This window comes from Typopeltis vanoorti, chromosome 7 (genome assembly GCF_054136105.1).
Source record: "Typopeltis vanoorti isolate ZY-2024b chromosome 7, IOZ_Tvanoo_1.0, whole genome shotgun sequence".
In the NCBI taxonomy this organism is placed as follows: Eukaryota; Metazoa; Arthropoda; class Arachnida; order Uropygi; family Thelyphonidae; genus Typopeltis; species Typopeltis vanoorti.
In genome coordinates this window covers 80,665,314-80,689,305 of record NC_143555.1, presented here as the reverse complement: position 1 = coordinate 80,689,305, position 23,992 = coordinate 80,665,314, and the positions used below count along the sequence as shown (strand labels likewise).

At 36.3% G+C, this 23,992-nt stretch overlaps 1 protein-coding gene across 1 annotated transcript in view; it reads right to left on the bottom strand.

The window, feature by feature from the left end:
- Positions 1 to 23,992, bottom strand: part of Atg13 (Autophagy-related 13) — a 163,268-nt gene that overhangs the window by 37,635 nt on the left and 101,641 nt on the right. The window contains exon 6 of the mRNA XM_090395985.1: positions 22,386 to 22,728. Within this exon, the coding sequence (XP_090252111.1) occupies positions 22,386 to 22,728 (343 nt within the window). The remainder of the gene's footprint in view (positions 1 to 22,385; positions 22,729 to 23,992) is intronic.

Sequence of the window (23,992 nt, the reverse complement as noted above, 5' to 3'; positions counted from 1 at the left end):
CTGATGAGAAACTCAGCATGTGTACAATGCTGAGTTTCTGAGAAATATAGGAGTTGTCCATAATAACAGAGAAGACAAATCGGGGTTAGCCTTTCATTTTGCTAGAACTAATCACATTATAGAATGGAATAAAAGCTCAATGCCCTACTTAGAGGAAGACTTCCGCTCCCTAATTATAAAAGAAGCCACAACTGTTCTCTGCTCAGAACAAAACCTTAACAGAAACCAAGGACTGATTCTGCCCGAGATCTGGAAGACCCTTATTAGATTTTTCAACATGCCAGAACTAAATTTTGCCGCCAACTACAAATTGTTCCTACAAAACAACTAGCAGATCATACACGCGCCATGTGTCTGATGTACACTTTCTTCAGCTTTTATAAAAAATACAATTGTATTCAGTTTATTTTATGGTTTTAGTGTTAACAGTTTTTAGCATTTAAGAGTGTTCTTCTATTTTTATACATCTTTTACCCTGATGAAGCCAGCAGCCACAGTTGGTGAAACTAGTTGGTATAACTTTGTTTTAAAATAAATTTGACAAAAAAAAAAAAAAAATAGTAGTCATTTATTCTCTCCTATAGTTCAAAAATAACAGTATTACCATCATTCTTGTGAAAAAGGTTTAGATGTTGGTTATGCATTTTTACTATATAGCTTAAGGAAATTACAACGGAGAAAGAATTTAAAAAAGTGTGAGATCAACACATCAAAAAATTGGAAAAAAAAAAAAAAAAAGTTGAACTCAAAACCACAACTTCCTACCGAAACGGTAGTCAACCTTTCTTCAGTTAGTGTGAAACCTGAAACACTCGACGCTCTCTCACATGGCCACAACTTTGCCATTGCGCCCAGAAGAATACCTGCTGAAGATATTATGATACGAATTGAATGCAGGATACGACACCTTCCAAACCACATCGCTAACGATATTATACTGGATGTGGCTTGTGTTCTGACCAAAGCAAAACCACCAAAAACTAACATGCTCAGTAAAGAAATTAAATCTCTACTAGAACTAAAGAAAAACAAGGAAATAATAATCACCAAAGCAGATAAAGGGAACGCCACAGTATTGCTTAACCAAAAAAAGATTACACAGGTAAGCTGAAAGCTCTATTGTTAGATCGGACTATTTACTTCCCTATCGAGTACAATCCCACCAACTCACAAATTAGAAAACTCCACAGGCTCCTTAAGAAGGTCACTTCTTGGCCTGTGGAAGTCACTAACAAATTAAAACCATTTAACTCCATACCCCCCCCCCCCTCTGTATTTATGGACTCCCAAAAATACATAAGGAAAATGTGCCATTACGTCCCATAGTGGATGGCATTGATTCCCCCACATACAAACTAACTAAATATTTGGCCAAAGCTCTAACACACCATACTGGCAACACACCTTCACACATAAAAAAACTCAGCCCACTTCAAAGCCAGCATAGAAAACCTTACACTCAAACACACTGACGTAATGGTCAGTTTTGATGTCTCCTCATTCACAAATGTCCCACTCAAAGAATCCTTAGAGCTAATCCAAGCTAAATTTCCTCCCAATATCACAGCCCTATTTCAGTTCACAATGAACTCAGGCTATTTTGTTTGGCAGGGAAAGTTCTACAAAGAAATAGAGGGGACAGCCATGGGTTCACCACTCTCTCCCCACCCTTGGCCAATTTCTTTATTTAGACCTTTGAAGAAAAGCCTTAGCCTCTGCTTCACAAAAACCAACCATATGGCTTCGCTATGTTGATGATGTGTTTGCTATTTGGCCACCTGGCTCCGATACACTCCTCTCCTTCCTAACAGTTAAACAACCAATACCCCAGAATCAAATTCAGCCTGGAAGAAAAAAAAATAACTGCCTTCCTTTCTTAGACTCACTAGTCACCTGCCAGCCTGATGGAACCTTGATTTTCTCAGTCTATAGAAAATCCACCCATACAGGCAGATACATTCACCAACAATTCCCCCCCCCCCACACACACACACAACAATATGGTGTCATTAAGACACAACACAACAGGGCTAAACTTATCAGTTCAAATGACAATGCCCTAACCACAGAACTAAACCACATTCTCAACACTTTCTCAGCCAATGGCCACCCGCCCCCCAAAAAAAATCCAAAAAATATTGAAACCAATAAACTACAACCCCCCCCCTTCCCTCCTCACAACAAGGATTACTCTAAATCCATCACCATACCCTATATCCGAGGCATTTCGGAAAAAATTACAAAAATCCTAAAAAAACATGACTTAACTTTTACAGACCACATAAAAAATTGGCATCCCTTATCCGCTGTACTAAAGACCAACCTCCCCCACCTCTAGACCTACCTGGTGTATACCAGGTCCCTTGCAGCTGTAAGCTGTCCTACTTTGGCCAAACAGGCAGGACAGCTAATATCAGAATTTCAGAACACAAGGACTACATCCGGTTTCACCAGTACAGCCACTCTGGTCTTGCAGACCATGCACTGGATACCCGCCATAGAATACGGTGGAAGAAAGCCACGATAATACACCGTAGTAAATTCCAATAATAAAGGCTTTTCATGGAATCAGCCTCAGCCTTAAGAAACAATCCAAACCTCAACAAATTTGGTTGCATGAGACTGCTCCAAATTTGGGAAACCTACATCAGAAGTCCTTCAGCCCAATCACCGAAGAATACCAACATTGCCTGCTAGGGGGCACATTCAGGACTTCTAGGAGAAAGAATAGCTTCCTGCTTCATCCTCATTTACAGTTTGTTGGGCTTGCGTGCACGTGTCTTGTTTTTAAGTTCCTGCGAAAATGGCACCCTGACATTGTCGAAATATTGGAAGTGTATTAAAATTTATTTTAATGTATATCCTAGTATACGTTGTAATTTCCTTAAGATATTTAGTAAAAATAAAAATATTACCATCATTATTAACACTACATTGCATAATTAAGGAGACGCCATGAATTGTTGCATGATTATTTCAAACTATACGGCACACAGTTGAACAGCGGTGGGAACCCCTGTTCTAGAGATTTTAGTGTTGTCAAGAGTAAGACTGAACTGTGTTTTGCTGGCTTTGAAACTGATTGGGTTGTTCAAACCCCATCAAAGACTAGTTTAGAGATCAGAGGCATAAATGGATTAAGGCAGAAGAAGTTGTTCTGAAAGTTATGGTGGTTTGTCAAATGAGGAGTAGCAAAGCTTATAGAAGGAAGAGAGTGGGTGAGAGAACAGAGCCCATTGGAAACCCCAGCATTAGTTGCATAGAAGATGGCTTGCCCTTGACCATTACAGCTGGTATGTCCAGCAGAAAGCTAGCAATCCAACTACGGAGCTCATAGGATGGGCCAAATGATGGGAATTTATTCAACAGACCATTGTGCCAGACCCCATCAAAGGCCTTGGAGGTGTCGAGAACAACCACTTGACTCACCAAATTTTTCCATGGTATTTGTCTAGAGATGGATGACATAGGTAAGTAGATCCCCTGTTGATCTAGAGTGGCAAAATCCATATTGATGATCATTTATCAGTTGAGTGCTTTCAAGGTTACGAAGGAGTTGAGATTCTTTCCATTACTTTAGAGAGAACTGAGGTGAGGGACACTGAGTGGTTGTTTGATGGTAAGGATTTGTCACCCTCTAAGGAGGGTGACAAATGATCAGAGCAGATATGTGAGGTGGGTGGGTGGGGGGGGGGGTCAATACTTAATCAGACTGCTCTTTTCTGTATAGTATCAAGCATTCTAAAGGAGGTTTTTGGTACTATTCCAAATGTGAGAAATATTGCAAAGTTGGGGATTTGGAATTTATACTGTGTTAGCAGAAATCGGCATTTATGGAAATGAAGAGAATTTTAATAAACAAGAATATTAAAATAGGTGTTAGAATTGGAATAGTTAAAGCAATAGTTTGGAGTATTACAAGTTATGAAAGTGAGTCATGGACACTCAGAAAGAGAGATATGGAAAGAATTAATGCGTTGGAAATGTGGTGTTATAGAAAGATGGAAAAGATTAGCTATACAGAGAGAATATCAAATCTAGAAGTTTTAAGAAGAGTTGGGATGGAAAGAACACTGCTCAAGAATATTATGCAAAGAAAGACCAGATTTACAGGACATCTTCTGAGAGGCTCTTTGGGACACCTGACAAGAACTATATTACAAGGGAAAGTTAAGGGGAAGAGAAAACGTGGAAGACCAACTAGAGAGTGGTTCAATGACATCGTGGAATGGACTGGTTGAAGAATGACGGAGGTGACAGACAGAGAGAAATGGAGAAGAGCTGCTCATCTGCTGCATCACTTCTTGCTAGAGGATGCTACCGGACGACGACGACTGTGTTAGCAGTTGTAACAGGTAAGAAGGAATGTTCATTAGTACTTTAAGACAATAAGACTATGGCTGAGATAGTTTGTGCCAGGAAATGCTAAAGGTGTAAAGTCAGCCTAAGAAGAGAAATCTGAACTCCTCTTTGGTCTGAGTATTATCAAAAGTAAGAAGTGAAGTGAGATCAATCATGCAGGAAATAAGACAGAGCTGCACTTGGGTACTGAAGTTCACAAAGTTATCCTCACTCTAATGAAGAATAGCAAAAGGATAAGTGTCTATTATGTCTATTAATATTATTAAGAGAAACCTCCAGAGAGTCAGGGACTCATCAAGGGAGGCCATATACTACATGCACCAGATATCATACTTATTCCTGAATTCGTTCACACTGACTGCACTCGCAACATCAAATGGCAATCCATTCCAAACACACACACACACACACACACACACACACACACACACACACACACACACACACACCACCCTATGAGAGAAAAATCTAGCCCTCATGCGCTCAGCGGCATTCATTCTCAGCTTCCAAGGATGCCCTCTTGTCACTTCCCCGCCCTTCATAAATTGAAAAATTCCATCAACTGAAATCCTGTATGACCCTTTCAGAAGTTTAAGTCTCAATAACATCACCCATCTTTCTCCTGTTTGCTAGTGTCTGCAGTCTACAAATTCTCAATGTCTTCATAATCAGTATTCTGCAATCCTGATATCATTTTTAACTCCTTTGCACTGTCTCTTCACTATATCAGAATCACAGCAGAAACCAGGAGACCAGACCTGTGCACAACAGTCCAAGTGAGGTTTATCACAGCCTTGTAAAGAGGCAAAAATGACAACCTTATCATTATATATGAACATTCATTTCAGCATTGCAATTATCTTTTGAGTTGTATTTGCAACCTTTGATACTTGTCCCTGAACTTCAACTTCCTATCTACTAACACTCTAAGATCCCTAGCCTCATCAGTTTCTTGTAGCATAATCCCACCAATATAATATATTAGATATCTAATCACACTGAAGTGAATGACTTTACATTTACTGACATCCATTTTCTCATGACCACAATTCCAGTCTATTCAAATCATTCTGCAAGTATTGCACATCAGCAGCATTCCTGATTACTCTACCTATCTTTGCATCATCAGCAAATAGCTGCATGTCACTTGTCAAATTCTTTATCATTCCCAATATCATTAATGTACAGACTTAATAACAGTGAACAAAGAACTGATCCTTATGGTGCACCACTGGTTACCTTAAATCTTGCACTCACATCCCTTGCGTACCGCTTTTTGATGTCTGTCAGTCAACCATCTTCTTATCCATGCTAATATTCTATAATCCAAACCGATATTCTCTAATTGATGCAGCAGCAGTCTATTATGCTGCATTCTGTCAAAAGCCTTAGCAAAATCCAAAAGCATCATGGTGTATCCATTCCCCTTCTCTAGTTCAATGGTAATAACATTGTTATAGAATGTGAGTAAGTTGCTAAAACATGACCTTCCCTCAGTAAACCATGTTGCTCATTGCAAAGTAGAGATTCACTGTCAACCCATTTCTGAATGCAAGCCTTAACCAAATTTTCCAAAATCTTCAACACCACTCCTGAGATAATACTAACTGATCGATAGTTGGATACATCGGTTTTTTGCACCACCCATGTGCAATGGAATTACCATATATTCTTACGATTCCTGCAGAATCTTCCCTGCTCTGAGACTCATATTAAACAGCCTGTTCAAAGGAATAGCCAGTTCAGCTGAACGCTCTTTTTTAGCACACGTGCTGATATCCCATCAGTCTCTATTGCTGAACTCTTATTCAGTTTGTGCAACAGATCTAATATCTCTTCCTCATACACCCCAGTTTCTTCATCCAGTGAACAGGTAGCAGTGAGCTCAATGTTGCATACACCAGGTCGATAGGTTTTAACAAATCAGCACTTGTTAGTCGCACAACCTCTTCTGCATCTGTTACCCTCAGGCCATCTACATTTAGAAGAGTCATTCTTTCATATTCATTCTTTCTTTTACTTGCAGCATATCAACAGAATTCTTGTGGGTTGTCTTTAGCATGAAAAGCCAGTTCCTTTTCATACTCTGACTTTACTTTCCATACAACAGTTGTGACTATTTTAGCCTGCTGCTTATAATTTTCATAATGGACATCATCCTTATACACACTGTATTCCTTCCACATCATCCTTTTCTTACAAATCTCTTGCTTAATATGATTACACATTCATTTGACAGGATTTATTTTTCACACTCTCAGGACACAATCTGATATTGCATCATTTAAGTATTGTTTAAATGCTTCCCATTCACTGTCGATATTCTTCCCATCCAGCAACCAATCCCATTCGTCTCAACTCAATATACTCCTCACTTGGTCATAATTTCCTGCTTTGTAGTTCAGCATGTAACTTTTTCTGAATGGAACATTCAAAAACTTAGTCACTTCCCAAGTGAGTAAAGCATGATCACTGTCACCAACCAGAGGTAGAATAGTTGCATCTTTAACTAAAACTCCCTCTGACACTATAATCAAATCTAACACTCTTAAACCTCAAATTCCTTTTTGTCACATGCTGCTTGAGGAAGTTGTTCCACAACAGTTCAATAAATGCATTTTCATTCTTCTCATGAGATTCTTCTGCTACCCAATCAATATTTGGATAATTAAAATCTCTCATTATGATTGCTCTTTTCGCACTCATCTCATCTATTTGGTGATGCATTTCTTCATCACTAGTAACTGATTCACTGGGTCTGTAACAAAACTGTACTATGTAATTGATCTTGTTAGACTCCATCTCACACCACATGGCTTCAAACTTACTGCCAGATGAAATACTGTTAGTATTAGTACTACAATCATAGGTCTTAATTCTAACTGAATTCAATGGATTCAAGTCATCCGATATCATTAGCAGCATGCCACCCCCTCCTCTCCTCTCTATCCTTCCTAAAAATAGTATACCCTTTACACACGATACCACTATGTATGTATGTCTGATTCTGATAGCTAGTCTCTCTAATGCCTACAATCTGAAGTCCCAACATATTGACCAAGGCAACAAACTCTACCCCTTTGTTTCTGATACTCCTAGCATTCGTGTACAGATATAATAATTTACTTGCATGCTCTTTTGTATACTCTTGTCTGCACGACACTATTGGACAACTTGCAGATCTCGATTCTTCTCTAGTGCTTTATACACGTAGACATCTTTGCACACATTTGATGGGTCCAAACTGGATGAACACAAAGCTGAAACTGCTCTCTCCTCATCAACATTTCCATGATAAAGCCCATTCCCATCATTAATATAGTTATATAACATTGTTCCTCTTACATTCATGTTCTCACCATTCCTCCTTTTATAATTTAGTTTTCCTGACTGTGTTAGGTCTCATACCAGTTATTAGTTTTTAAAGACTTCTGATACATACCAAACGCATTCAGGTGTAGGCTGTCCCTCTTATACAAATCCAATCTTCCCTCAAGCTCACTCCACATGTCCAAAAACTCACATCCTTTCCTTTTACACAACCTATGCATCAAATCGTTTGCCATCATAGCTCTTCTTCTTAATTCATTTTTATGATATCGAGGTAATATATTAACGATTTTCACTTTCTCACTCCTCACTCTCACCTCTTCCAATAATCATTTCATGTCCTCTCTCATAATGAACTTATCGCTAGTTAAGTCGTCAGTACCTAAAATTATAATCTTGTTTACTTTTCTTTTCTGCTTTTGAATTGCTGCCTTTATATTCGTAATTTTCACTCTGGGAAAACTTCAAGTGATAACTTGCTCATCAGTAGTATGTTTTATTATAGAGTGACGTACCAAATAACATACTTTTTACAAACATCACCATCATCATCATCATCATCAAATTCCTGCCATGTACCCTCAAGGGGTGTACAGGATATGATAGTACTACATGAAAAAAATTACATCATTATTAATTTCCTATCTACAATTTTCCTCCAAATCAGTCTGTTACTTGTCAAGACTCCAACATTATCAGATCTTATATTTCTATCGTCTAAAGCACTTTGTACCGTATCAATCCACCTTTATCTTGGTCTTCCTCTGGGTCATTTTGCTGCCAACCTGGCAGAGAACACTTGTTTTGCTAATCTTTCCTTGCCCATTCTGTTTAACTGACCATACCGCCTGAGATTAGCTCTGCTAACACATTCCTGGATGCTGACAATGTCAAGTTCTTTCCTAATATCCTCGTTTTTAATATGATATTGCCATTGATGCCATCTGTTCACGCCGATAATCTTTCTCAGGACTCTCATATCTGCAGTCTCTAGTCTTTGGTCAGGTGTTTTACTTCTGGCCCAGTTCTCAGATCCATAAGTTAAAACTGGTTTGAACACTGTCTTGTCCGACTAATTTCTCTCTTATTCCATATGAATTTATTCAATTGACTTCCCACCATACCAGCTTTGCTGATTCTGTTGTCTATTTCTATATTTAATTTACCATCTTCACTAAAAATCGTGCCTAAATAGCTGAAATGTTTTACTTGTTCCACAGGTTCTCCATTCACAACACAGTTTACATTTTCAATGATTCTGCCTATTTACATTGTCTTTGTCTTTTTATTGCTGACCTTCATACCATATCTATTACAACAGCTATTCAATTTAGTCAGAAAATCTTGCAGACTTGTAGCAGATTTATTTAGACGTATAACATCGTCTGCATAAAGCAAAGAGCTGACATTAACATCTCCAATTTTGATATCATGTTTAATACCACTTTCCTTCATAATGTGATCCATATAGATAATGAATAACAGAGGGGATAATGTACATCCTTGTCTCACACCAGGTTTAACATTAAACCATCTTCCTGTACTTCCTTCAATTCTAACTGCTGACTTACAACTCAAATAAAGACTAAGCATTGCTTGATATAATGCCCCATTGACACCATATAACTGCAGCATATTGAATAGCTTCTCTCTTGGTTCCTTGTCATATGCCTTTTCCAAATCGACAAAACTTAAATACAGATCTTTGTTATATTCCCATGCTTTCTCGACTATTTGTCGTAAAGTGAAGATCTGATCCTGACAGCCTCTATTTGGCCTGAATCCAGCTTGTTCTTCACCAAGCTTTTCTTCAACAATTCTTCTCAACCGTTTCTCAAGTATACTTGCATATATCTTACCAGGAACACTCAGTAGGGAAATACCTCTGTAATTCTCACATGCAGTTTTATTTCCCTTTTTATATATGGGTACTATGAGAGCTCTACTCCAATCATCGGGAATTCGTCCCTCTGTCCAGGCTTTCTGAACTATGCAGTGCAGCCACTGTAAGACTCTTATACCACCATACTTCAGCATTTCTGGTCGAATATCATCTACTCCTGCTGCCTTTCCACATTTCAAGCCTTTGATGGCATTTTCTACTTCAAGTATGGACATGTATTCCTGACTGCATGCCTGGTCAGTGTTTTTTACCACTGTGCTGTCATCACTGCTTGTTTCATTTAGCAGTTTTTCAAAGTAATTACTCCATACTTCAAGGATGTCTTTTTCTCCCATTTTCATGTCACCTTTATCATCTCTAATTCCTTTTACAGCACTCTTCTCTCCATTCTTAAGCTTCTTCAACAACCTCCAGAATATTTTGCCACCTTCTTGATATTTATTTTCTATATTCTTGCCAAAGTCCTCCCATGACTTTTGTTTAGCTAGTTTCACACAGTGTTTAGCATTCTTGCATTTGTCTCTATATTCTCTAAGAGCACAAGTTGACTTATTTGACAGGAACTTTTGATATGCTTTCTTCTTTTCCTTCACTGCCTCTTTAACTTCCTGTGTCCACCAGGGAGTTCCGATTTTTTTATCCTTACAGACAACCTCACCACATGCCTCTCTCGCAGAATCAATCAATGTTTTCTTCAGAGTTTGCCACCGAATCTCCAAAGTTTGATTCCAGTTCTCAAACTCTTTCATTTTTTCTTCAATAATCTTTGTGTATTTTAGTCTACAGTTCACATCTGAGAGCTGCTCAACTTTTATTCGCTTTAAAACTTTCTTACATGTTATTCTTTTCAATATTAAATTCAATTTTATCCTGCTCAAGACTAAATAGTGATCACTTCCAATTTCAAATCCTCTGTACACTCTGGTGTCCTGCACCAGGGAGAAAACATCACTATCAACAATAACATAGTCAATGAGACTTTTCTTATTCCTTGCCTCTTCTCTCCATGTGAATTTGTGCACATTTTTATGTTGGAACATGGTGTTAGTAATAACCAGTCCATGTCCTGAGCAGAAATCCAACAGATATTTGCCATTACTATTAGCTTTGCTCTTTTCTCCAAATTTTCCCAAAATATTTTTGTATGTCTCACAATCATTTCCTACTCTGCTATTTAGATCCCCAACAAAGACCAACTTTTCATTTTTCATTGCGTCAGTTGCTTTTTCTAAAGCCTCAAAAAACTCCTCCACTTCTACCTTAGTAAAACCTTCTGTGGGACCATAGGCACAAATAAGTCTCATTGTCCAGTTCCCCATTCTCATATTTGCCCACATTACTCTACTTGAGACTGACTGCCATTCAAGAAGATTAGCCTCGTATTTTGTGTTGAATACTATGGCTACTCCTTCTTTTCCTTGATTGTCATTGCCTGAATATAACATTTTGTATTTATTGCTCAGAAAGATCTTGCCAGTTTTGGTCTTTTTTGTTTCAGTCACCCCTATTATGTCGATCTGGTACTTATCTAATTCCTCAGCTAGCTCCATTTCTTTGCCATTCAGGCTTCTTACGTTGATAGTACCGATCTTTAACTCTGGTGATGTTGAGTTGGGGTTTGTTTTCAGATTTGTTCCAGTAGCTGACTTTTCGCTGTTCGCCCTGGTTCCCTGGCGAAAACAACGGGGGCCTTGTTTAACCGGGCGACGTCCCAGTCGGCATGAAATTCTGTCATGTTGTACCATCATTTTTTATTTTGGTTTAACCAATAAGAATACAATTTGGTTGGCTAAATCTCAAATTGCCAGCCCATCCTCGTTCGTTCAGTATCCAAGTAGATACCCAACAGGGTGCACCACGAGAAGGTGAGGATTGGACATTAGGTCAGAAGCCCTGGTCGGTTCTCCACATTCCTTTAAAGGCTATGTGGAGGTCTCCTCTCAGTTATACAGCTTTGACCCTTAAGCACCCTTTTTACAAACAACGTCACTTACCTGATTTCCCTTACTTCCTGACTTACCTGTTTCCGTGCTTTGTTGTTTCTTATTTTGCTGCTTAATTTTCCTTTCCTCCCTATGTTCATTTAAACGCCTCTCGACCTTTTGTAATTCCTGCATCATCTCTCTGATGATCTGCTTTAATTTTGCTATTTTGGAGGTTAATTAATTTTCTATAACCTGATTCTTTTTCAGGTTACTCCATATCTTCAATAACCTTGTGAGCAGGGTTAGCCTTCTTGTTCTCAACTGCATTCCTCTTCTTAGCATTACATTTCTTGTGCATTTTTAGCACCATTTTAAACTTCTACTTATTACTGAAATATCTTAATAAAAATATGTTATAAAAACAGACAAAAATCACCAATTTTATGTCAGAACTAAATTCACCAACCAACAACAACAACGTATCCTTGAACCAAAACACCAGTTATGGAAGATCTTGAAGCATCATCACACTTTATCACAACTTGCACTACAAGGTTTGTCAAATGAAGAAGAGTAATTAAGTGTACTGTGATTGTGATATTATGCTGATGATACTATACCCCTAAATAAATCCAGTATAACTCTACAGATTCCCTAACTGAATTGAATAGCCTATAATAAATTTAGTATGAAAATCAGCAATAAAAAATTAAAGACAATAAAAATAAGCAGAAACATTAAAAACATCAACTGCATCCTGAATAGAGAACTTATAAAACCAGTAAAACATTTCATGTATTTACACAAAATTTTTATTGAAGATGACAAATTAAATAAAAATTAAATTCCTATCATACAGGCAAAGCTAGTATGGTAGGATGTCAACTAAATAAATTTATATGGAATACAGGAGAAATTAGTCAAAACACTACACTAGCTATATACTAGACAGTGTTGAAACCAATTTTAATTTCAAGATCTGAAAACTAGGTCAGAAATAAAACATTTGATCAAGGAGTGGAGACCACGGATATACAAGTTCTGAGAAAGATTAGGTGAGTGAACAGATGGTATCAATAGCAGTATCATATTAAAAACAAGCATATCAGGAAAGAACATGACATTGTTAGCATTCAAGAATGTGCTAACAGGGATCTCAGGTGGTATGGTCAATTGAACAGAATAGGAGAAAAAAAGGTTAGCAAAACAAGTGTTTTTTTGCCAGGATGGCAAGAAAAACACCCAGAGGAAGACTGATATAGGTGGATAGATACAGCAAAAAAGTGCTTAGAAGATAAAAATATAAGATCTAATAATATTGGAGTCTTGACAGATTAATTTGGAGGAAAACTGTTCATAGTAAGTTAGTATTAATGTAATATTTTCATGTAGTGCTATCGTAATATCCGGTAGACCTGCTGAGGGTACATATCAAGAATGATGATGATGGTGGAGAATGAGGAGAGAAGACTGGCAACACAACTGCAAAGAGAGTAGAAAGTAGACCATATGATGGTAGTTTGTTGAACAGGGGACTGTGCTGTAAAAATAATCATACATTGCAATTATGAATCTTTTTAAAATTGTTTCTCCATGTTTTTTATTAGTTTTATTATTAATTATTTTATTAGTTTTAGTTTTATAACCAAGGTAAAACTGACACTTGCGATGTATCTGATAAGAAACTGATATTTTTGTTAAAATAAAATGTAAAGTATGTGAAATTTATTGTACTAACTGGATATCATATAACTGTAAGAATTTCAATTATTCTTTATTGTAATTGACAAATGTTAAGTGTGCTGTGATATCTGTTCTTCATTATAAAAACACTCTCTTTTTGTTAACAATGACATGTCAGTCATTACTGATTCTTGCTTGCTGCTTAGTTGAACAAGTGTGCATGCTCATCAAGGAGATTGATGGGTGATTGACAGCTGACAGAGAGAGAGTGTTTGGTACCTGGGTATCACAGGAAACAAAAGCAGAGAGAACAGAAGTTTGCAAATGCAGACCAGAGAATTTTGTTTTAGGAAGTTTTTTGGAAAACTTGACAGTTGGAATATATTAATAGAGAATTCTGAAAAGTGAATCTTAGCAAGGTGACTGACTCCTTTGATTGGAAAAGTTGATACTGTTCAACAAATGAATAGTAAATAAAATGAGATATTAAATAGATGTTCTATTTCAACGTTTGAAGAAACACCAAAATAGAGAGATTTGTCTTCTGTCTTAAGGACATCAACGATAATTTTCTTAGAACAAGTGATGCAATTAAAGAAATCGGAAACTGTAAAATGGCTTTAACGAAGAGCTCTACTCTGATACACTTTTGTTTATGAAGTAGTAAAAGAAACTTTTTTCCTCTGGTAAAGAATTTGTGATTTGCGTGGCTTGTAATTAAATTACCTCAGGTAAGAATAAATATACTTAGTGATACAGTGAAGATGATTGGAACATCATCAACTAAGCAAGACATGTACCCTCATGGGGTGTACAGGATATGATAGTACTACATGAAAAACTTACATCATTACTAACTTCCTATCTGCAATTTTCCACCAAATCAATCTGTTACCTGTCAAGACTACAACATTATCAGATCTTATATTTCTATCTTCTAAAGCACTTTTTACCAATCCACCTATACCTTTGTCTGCCTCTGGGTCTTTTTCCTGGCAACCTGGCAGAGAATATTTGTTTTATTACGCTTTCCTCTCCCATTCTGTTTCAGTGACCATGCCACCTGAGATTAGTTCTGCTAACACATTCTTGGATGCTAACAATGTCAAGTTCTTTCCTAATATCCTCATTTTTAATATGATATTGTCATTGATGCCATCTGATCACGCCTTTAATCTTTCTCAGGACTCTCATATCTGCGATCTCTAGTCTTTGGTCAAGTGTTTTATTTTTAACCCAGCTCTCAGATCCATAAGTCAAAATTGGTTTGAACACCATCTTGTATACAGTTAATTTAGTGTTTTGACTAATTTCTCTCTTATTCCATATAAATTTATTCAGTTGACTTCCTACCATACTGGCGTTGTTGATTCTGTTGTCAATTTCCATATTTAATTTACCATTGTTAAACTGTGAATGAAATTGTTTTGTATATTTTTATTCTTCATTCACATTTAACATAATCTACCATATACTAAGCAAGACTTGTTTAAATATTATTTGTTAGTCCCTTGCTTAAGATTTATTATTCATGTATTATCCTTGAATTTTATCAGCTATTATTTAATTATACAATTTTAATGTATATTATACTATTGAAAGGACTCTGTAGTAAATAACATTTATCTTATTACTTTATTCCTTCAATAATATTATGAGGAATTCTATGTATGTAACTTTTATGTGCCTAATATAAACTGTAACATATATTTCATTACTATTATTATTTGTAAATGAAATGAAAGCGAAATTAAGTAACTATAATATTTTTATTATTATTTTTCATTACTTAGTGTAAAGGTATAACCTTATGTGACGTTAATGCTTTACGTTCTATTTCGATCGTTGCCATGGAGATAGAAATAAAATAGAAAGCGCGAGGTAGGGTGTGAGCTTCGATAATTGGGAGAAGAGAAATTAATGAGTTGGACGGGGTGAACAAGTTTTAGGTGGGAAGAAGGAAGGCATATAAGCGAGAGGTAAAAGTAAAAAGGAACACTGAAGGGCAGGGAATTCAAGGGAGTAGCATTCAGAAGTGTACGGAAACGAGGAGAAAACTTATAGATAGCTGAGAGTAAAGTCAGCAGTGGCAGTAATAGGAATTTAGTGCCGTAATAGGATAACTAAAAGACCGGAAGATTAATAGAAGATTCAGAATAAATCCACTAAGTTTTAGAATTACTACGTATTCCTATATCGCTTTAAAGAAGGATTGTACAAAGCTCAATTTATTAGAACAGTAGTAAACATGGAATAATTATTCTGCCCTATAGTAAGCCTGTCAAGAATTGTGTAGCGCGATAAATAATAATTCAGTTATCTCCTTGAAGAATTCTTTTGAATAGTGTTCCATCGAAGTAACAAGTGAATATAGTTTGAAATGTGCTCACATTGAATCTGATGTGTTAAGGATTAATCCCAGTAAGAACAGTCCTATTTTATTTTATTAAAGTGTGAAGGTTTAAGTGATAGTTCCGTCTCAAATATCCTAACATTTACCGTGGCGTTTCACTGAATTTAGCCGAAGTTAGGAGTTGAAAATAATTCCCCTTGAAGCAATAACTGCCGCGATTAATAATGTTATAAGTGTTAAATATAGAGTGTAACTGAGTGATACCAGCAAATTTATTTAGCAAGAAATTTTGTAGTATTGATCAGCGTGAACAATCTTTGTTATTGAGAGAACTGTGAAATTTATATCTGAAGATTTGAAGTCTAATTTAATATGAATGTTTTGACCTGAAGAACTAAGCAAATTGTATTATCTTATTTTCGGAGTTAAATTTATGTATTGGTCATATAACCTTGTATTAAATGTTTTGTTGATTTCAATATTGTGTGTGCCTGATTCTTTTTCATTGCACCGTTCATAAAAAGTTCGAACCTTGCGGGAGTCCTAAGTGAAAAATATTAAATTCGGCCTGTATGAATAAGGAGACTGCTAAGTTAATTGAAGATTGATTCTACTATTTTACATAGACTAATCTAAATATAGGGTGGCGCAGTATAAATATAAATTTCCCTACATCTTGATTAGTAATCAACCAGCAATTAATTGTTTTTATTAAGAACAACATTACAACAAGATGGCGAACCATAGAGTCAAGAAGTACATTCCAACACCATCTTCAAAAAAAATTGTACTTAAGAAGCTGAAATTTTTTACATGTTCTATAGGTTCTCCATTCACGATGCATTTGACATTTTCAATGCATCTGCCTATTTTCATTGTCTTTGGCTTGTTATTGCTGACCTTCATACGATGTCTATTACAACAGTTATTCAATTTAGTCAGGGAATCTTGCAGACTTGTGGCAGATTTATTTAGAAGTATAGCATCTTCCACATAAAGCAAAGGGCTGAGATTAACATCTCCAATTTTGATATCAGATTTAATACCGATTTCCTTCATAATGTGATCCATATAGATAATGAATAATAGAGGGGGTAATGTACATCCTTCTCAGACACCAGATTTAACATTAAACCATCTTCCTGTACTTCCTTCAATTCTAATACACCGCAGCAAGTTTAAATACGAGAGATTGTTCAAGGAATCTTCAGCAGCTCTAAAAAACATTCCTAACCTCAACAAATTTGGGTGCATGAAAATACCCCAAATTTGGGAGACTTACATTTTGAGAACTTCAGCCCAACTGCCAAGTCAACCAAATTAGCCCACCAGAGGGCACCATTAGGACTTTAGGAACAATATTAGTTTTTTGCTTTCTTCCACATTTGCTTTTGTTAGTGCCTGCGTGCACACACCATATCTTTATGTTCCTGAAGATGGCAACGTGACGTTGCCGAAATATAGAAGTTATTTATTAAAGTTACCTTTAATTAATATACTTTATATGCATTGCTAGTTCTGTATTCTCTAAGAAAGCACATGCTGACTTATTTGCCAGGAACTTTTGATATGCTTTCTTCTTTAACTTCCTGTGTCCACCATGGAGTTCTGATTTTTCTATCCTTGCACACAACTGCACCACATGCCTCTCTGGCTGAATCAATCAATGTTTTCTTTGGGGTTTGTCACTGTACCTCCAAGGTTTGGTTCCTGTTCTCAAATTCTTTCATTTTTTTAAAAATAATGTTCGTGTATTTTACTCTACAGTTCACATCTGAGAGCTGCTCAACTTTTATTTGCTTTAAAACTTTCTTACATGTTCTTCTTTTCAATATGAAATTTAACTTTATCCTGCTCAAAACAGTTCCAATTTTAAATCCTCTGTACACTCTAGTGTCCTGCACCAGGGAGAAAATATCACCATCAACAATAACATAGTCAATGAAACTTTTCCTATTCCTTGCCTCTTCTCTCCATGTGAATTTGTGCACATTTTTATGTTGGAATGTTACATTAGTAATAAGCAGTCCATGTGCTGAGCAAACTCCAACAATGCTCTTTTTCTCCAAATTTTCTCAAAATATTTTTGCATATCTAACAATCATTTCCTACTCTGCTATTTAGATCCCAAACAAGGACCGAATTTTCATTTTTCATTGTATTAGTTGCTTTCTCTGAAGCCTCAAAAAATTCTTCCACTTCTGCCATTATAGAACCTTCTGTGGAACCATAGGCACAAATAAGTCTCATTGTCCATTTCTCTATTCTGATATTTGTCCACATCACTCTACTTGATATTGGCTGACATGCAAGAAGATTAGCCTCTAAGGGTTCAAAGCTATGTAACTGAGAGACCTAGCCTTAAAAGGAATGCGGAGAACCGACAGGGCTTCTGACCTAATGTCCAATCCTCACCTTCTCATGGTGCACCCTATTAGGTATCTACCTGGATACTGAATGGACGAGGATGGGCTGGCAATTTGGGATTTAGCTGACCAAATTGTATTCTTATTGGCTTAAACCAAAATTTCAAATGATGGTACAACATGACAGAATTTCATGCTAGCTGGCAGCATCACCCGGTTAAACAAGACCCCCCCCCCCCCGTTATTTTCACCAGGGAACCAGGGCAAACAGTGAAAAGTCAGCTACTGGAACAAATCCTAAAACTTACCCCAACTCAACATTACCAGAGTTCAAGATCAGTACTATCAACATAAGAAGCCTGAATGGCAAAGAAATGGAGCTAGCTGAGGAATTGAATAGGTATCAGATCGACATAATAGGGGTGACTGAACCAAAAAAGAAAAACTGGTGAGATCTTTCTGAGCAATAAATACAAAATGTTATATTCAGGCAATGACAATCAAGGAAAAGAAGGAGTAGCCATAGTATTCAACACAAAATACGAGGCTAATCTTCTTCAATGGCAGGCAGTCTCAAGTAGAGTGATGTGGGGAAATATCAGAATGGGGAACTGGACAATGACACTTATTTGTGCTTATGGTCCCACAGAAGGTTCTACTAAGGTAGAAGTGGAGGAATTTTTTGAAGCTTTAGAGAAAGCAACTGACACAATGAAAAAGGAAAAGTAGGTCCTTGTTGGGGATCTAAATAGCAGAGTAGGAAATGATTGTGAGACATACAAAAATATTTTGGGAAAATTTGGAGAAAAGAGCAAAGCTAATAATAATGGTGAATACCTGTTAGATTTCTGCTCAGGACATGGACTGGTTATTACTAACACAATGTTCCAACATAAAAATGTGCACAAATTCACATTGAGAGAAGAGGCAAGGAATAAGAAAAGTCTCATTGACTATGTTATTATTGATAGTGATGTTTTCCCCACTGGTGCAGGACACCAGAGTGTACAGAGGATTTGAAATTGGAAGTGATCACCATTTAGTCTTGAGCAGGATAAAACTGAATTTCATATTGAAAAGAAGAACATGTAACAAAGTTTTAAAGAGAATAAAAGTTGAGCAGCTCACAGATGTGAACTGTAGACTAAAATACACAAATATTATTCATGAAAAAACGAAAGAGTTTGAGAGCAGGAACCAAACCTTGGAGATTCAGTGGCAAGCCCTGAAGAAAACACTCACTGATTCAGCCAGAGAGGCATGTGGTGTAGTTGTGTGCAAGGATAGAAAAATCAGAACTCCCTAGTGGACACAGGAAGTTAAAGAGGCAGTGAAGCAAAAGAAGAAAGCATATCAAACGTGCCTGGGAAATAAGTCAGCTTGTGCTCTTAGAGAATACAGACAAATGTAAGAAAGTTAAACAGTGTGTAAAACTAAACAAAAGTCATGGGAGGACTTTGGCAAGAACATAGAAAATAAATATCAAGAAGGTGGCAAGATATTCTGGAGATTGTTGAAGAAGCTAAGAAATGGAGGAAAGAGTGCTGTAAAGAGAATTAGAGATGATAAAGGTGACATGAAAACAGGAGAAAAAGATATCCTTCAAGTATGGAGTAATTACTTTGAAAAACTGCTAACTGAAACAAGCAGTGATGACATCACAGTGGTAAAAAAACTGACCAGGCATACTTTCAGGAATACATATCCACACTTGAAGTAGAAAAAGCCATCAAAAGCCTGAAACGTGGAAAGGCAGCAGGAGTAGATGATATTCGACCAGAAATGCTGAAGTATGGAAGTATAAAAGTCTTACAGCGGCTGCACTGCATAGTTCAGAAGAAGGCCTGGACAGAGAGACAAATTCCAGATGATTGGAGTAGAGTTCTCATAGTACCCATATATAAAAAGGGGAAATAAAACTGAATGTGAGAATTACAGAGGCATTTCATTACTGAGTGTTCCTGGTAAGATATATGCAAGTATACTTGAGAAACAGTTGAGAAGGATTGTGGAAGAGAAGTTTGGTGAAGAACAAGCTGGATTCAGGCCAAATAGAGGCTGTCAGGATCTGATTTTCACTGTACAAGAATAATAACTATTAAGGGATCCAATCTTTTAAATATTAAAAGATAAACAAATTATAGGAAGCAAAAAAAAAATACTATTCATTGTTTGAGGCTAGATGTTTTCAGAATATAAGATATTTCATATTTCATATGGTTTCCACACTCATTTATGGAAACCAAGCTAATTTCATTAATTGGTTTAGCAAGCTCATAATGTAACTATCAATGAATATATTGACAACATGCAATGATATTAATATACAACTAAGTCTCTCCCCTCCCCAAAGATAGAATTCAAAAAAAGGGACAGGGACATCGGCATCTGATTCTCCATACATGAAGGATGCATGTATGGAGAATGCATGTATGAAAAATTGAGTGGGGCAGTGACCACTGGCCACTCAACTGGCAATCACAACTTTCTGTTGCACCTGTTAAGACAACAGCGGCAGTTGCCCAGTACCCCTTTATTATGCAACTGCAAACACACCAAAACTGCTTTTCTTTTTCCTCTTTAATTCCATCTACCTCTGTCCTCTGGAACAGCCTAATGCAAGAAGTATTTCCAAATAACTACAACCTGCAGCTCTTCAAAAAAAAAGTCAATAAACTTCTGAGTCTGCATCTACATCCTAGACATGGAATTGATGTGCTTATAGTTCCTTTGAGCTCTCATGTATAGGATTAGTATAAAAAAATAAAAAACAGATAATAGTAAATTTATTTACTTAAAAAAGTGGTATATCAAAATTCTGAATGGCAGAATGATTTCACTATCATTGAATTTTATCTTTTGTATTGAATTTTTGTTACTAGATGTAGCATAGATAATAATGCAAAAAGTTATTCACTGGAAAATAAAAGTAAGATCTTGTGAATCTATCCCCACACCACTCAGGAGCAGATAACAGGTGGTATTTATGATTATAGTAAATACAAGATGAAAAAGATTTACTGTGTTGCTTTCAGTAATCTCCAAAGAGTCTCTTCCAGAGATCCAGAACTATCAACATAATTACCACATTGAAATATTTACAAGTTATTTACGTCCCTTTTTCATACAATTCAGTAGTTTGGTCTAGAGGTCAAAGGTAAGAAGTTTGTTATATAAAGGCTGTTAAATACTAATAACGTGTTCATGCCAGACACAACTGTATCATGTGATACAGTTGTGCCTGGCAAGATGTACCTGTTTGATACAGTTCTACCCGGAGATGATTGTATCATTATTAATGATACAATCATCTCCTACTTTTGGTTTGCCATCTATCAGGCTTGTGACGAATTGTGTGTGTGCTTTCCAGAGAAACCAAAGTTAGGTTAGAAGACAAAAGACTTTTTGCTTTCCAGTTGTATGATTCACAGATATTCAAGAGAAATTCTATACTTGTTTGTATTTTCAAATTTCTAAGTATAGGTACATTATGTAAACAATTCACAAATATTAGTTTTGAAAGAAATTTTATCATGTTGTACCATCATATGCATTTGTGGTTTAACCTTAATATAAGGTTATTCAGTACAATTTGGGTGGCTAAGTCCCAAATTGCCAGCCCATCCTTGTTAGTTCAGTACCCAGTAGATACTGGGACACACTATGTGAAGGTGAGGATTGGACATTAGGTCAGAAGTCCCAGTTGGTTTTCTGCATTCCTGAAAGGCGATGTGGAGATCTTCTTCCAGTTATTTGACCCTTAGGTGAAAATTATTAATGATTAATATTAATAATAATGTAAACTTAATCATGTAATGCTGTCATAGTAACCTGAAAATCCCTTGAAGGTATATTTCAGGAAATCGATGATGATGATAGTTTTAAAAGAAAATTCTACTGAAAAAAAAAAAAAAAAAACTTGAAATTGACAATGTCATACATAGTGCTGAATCTGTAAAAATGTACCTGCCTACATAAATTAGAAGTGACATGTAATAAAGTCAAGCAAGCTATTGCTAGATGTATAACACATGCGAAACATGACCTGGCATGAACATATTAAGGTGATGCAACCTGCCACATGTATTTTGTGACAACTGGATGAAAGGTTTATCAATTAAAAAGTTTGTTTTTGTGTTTCGAATATCAAAAAAAGACTTGGTCAAAATAGTTAAACTTAATATATTATATGCACTAATACTGACAGTGATAAAATTATCATGCTGTGAAATGCTGTAATGAGGTAGGTGGCAGCAAAAGCTTAACAGACTATTAAAGTGCTCAAAGACCATTAAGCTTTCAAAGGCTAGAGATTAATGTTGAGTGAGGTGATTAATTACAGTTATCCTACTGTTTCCAAGCACAGAGACATAGTAAAATTATACTGTATTGTCAATCTCAAAGGGCTCCTGCTAGCATAAAACATTTTCACAGTTATAGTACTCTGAAAAATAATGACTTACCAATTCAACCATCACAAAGTCTTCAAAACCATCACTGCAGTTTGACTTCTGAAAAACATCACTAGCATTACAATTGTAGTCTACCGAATTCTCAATGTCTGTAACACTGTTCCTATTTGTATGAGCTACGTCAACATTTGCATTTTTATCAGCACTTTTTATTCCATCCTGCTCTTCTGTTTTGTTATGAATAAGGTTATTATCTGAATCATGCTGCATAAGACTCAAGAAAGGAGTATCAGGAAAGAATATATCTGGAAGGAGTGATGGATCAGGTGCTTTTGAACATGGTGCAAATGCTCCAACTTTTCTTGTTTCTCCAAGGCTAAGCTGACAATTAAGACTAAAGAAAATATTTAAATAGCAATAATAAGTATGCATAAATAATAATACATGCTGCTGAACTATATAATCTTAAAACAATAATGGTGATTGAAGTTGCTCAATTTATTATATTTTATATATTTTATTATTAACATTTTAAATATTACATATGTCTGATATCAAGCCTGAGAAATGTACATTTTTTTAAACACATTCCTCAGATATTTCTCATGGTTACATATAGATAGGCTTAAGTGCTGTGGTTATGCATAATTGTGCTTCACAGTATAAGCATCACTATAAATGGGAGGGAGAAGGATAATTTATTAAACTTACTAATATTTCACTGGGCACGTAGCACTTAAAAACTATTCAACTATAAATGAAAAGGAACTAATTATTATTATTGTTATTATTGTTGTATGGGCACCTCCATGTAGTGAAAAGACTAACTGCAGGAGCCCCAAACAATCCACACAATCTATCGTACCTCTCCTCGAACCCATTAACATACAAAGCACTAACAACCCATTCTATTCATTCATAACTCTCCAAGCAAAAATTCTAGTCCTCACACTTCTACTAACCAGACTTTTACTCAACTTCCCAGGATGACCTCTTGTTGTAACCCCTTCCCCTCTAGCAAGTGTGGAAGCATTTCCCCTGCATCAATCCTATAAAATCCTTTAAGTAACTAAAATGTTTTTATCATATCCCTCTCTTTTGCCTATCGACCAACTGCTGCAGTCCACCCCCCCCCCCCCCCCAATCTTTCCTCATAGCAAATTTTCCACAGACCACTCACCATCTTGGTTGCTTCAGTCTAAATCCTCTCCACCACTTCCTTATCCCCCAAGAAACCATGGGAGATCAATCTAAGCACAGTAATCCAGATTGTGGATGTATAAAGGCCTTATAAAGAGAAATAACTTCCTTATTTATACTTGTCAGCGTGTTCAATAGCCACGTAATCTTATGAGCTAATTTAGCAACCTTAGCAATATATATCCTTTATGCTTCAACTCTGTCTGCCACATCCTTAAATCCCTAGCTACCTTTATTTCCTGGAGTATACAACTCCATCAATGTGGTACATAGCTTATAATCTATTTATTCCAAAATGCATAACTTGACATTTCTCCATTAAACTGATACCCATCTTTTGCCCATACTGACAGCCTATTTAAATCATCTTACAAGTTTTCCACATTGCCTTGATTAACTATACTCCACCTAATTTTGCCTCATCAGCAAACAGTTGAAAATTTCCTTTCAGGTTACTT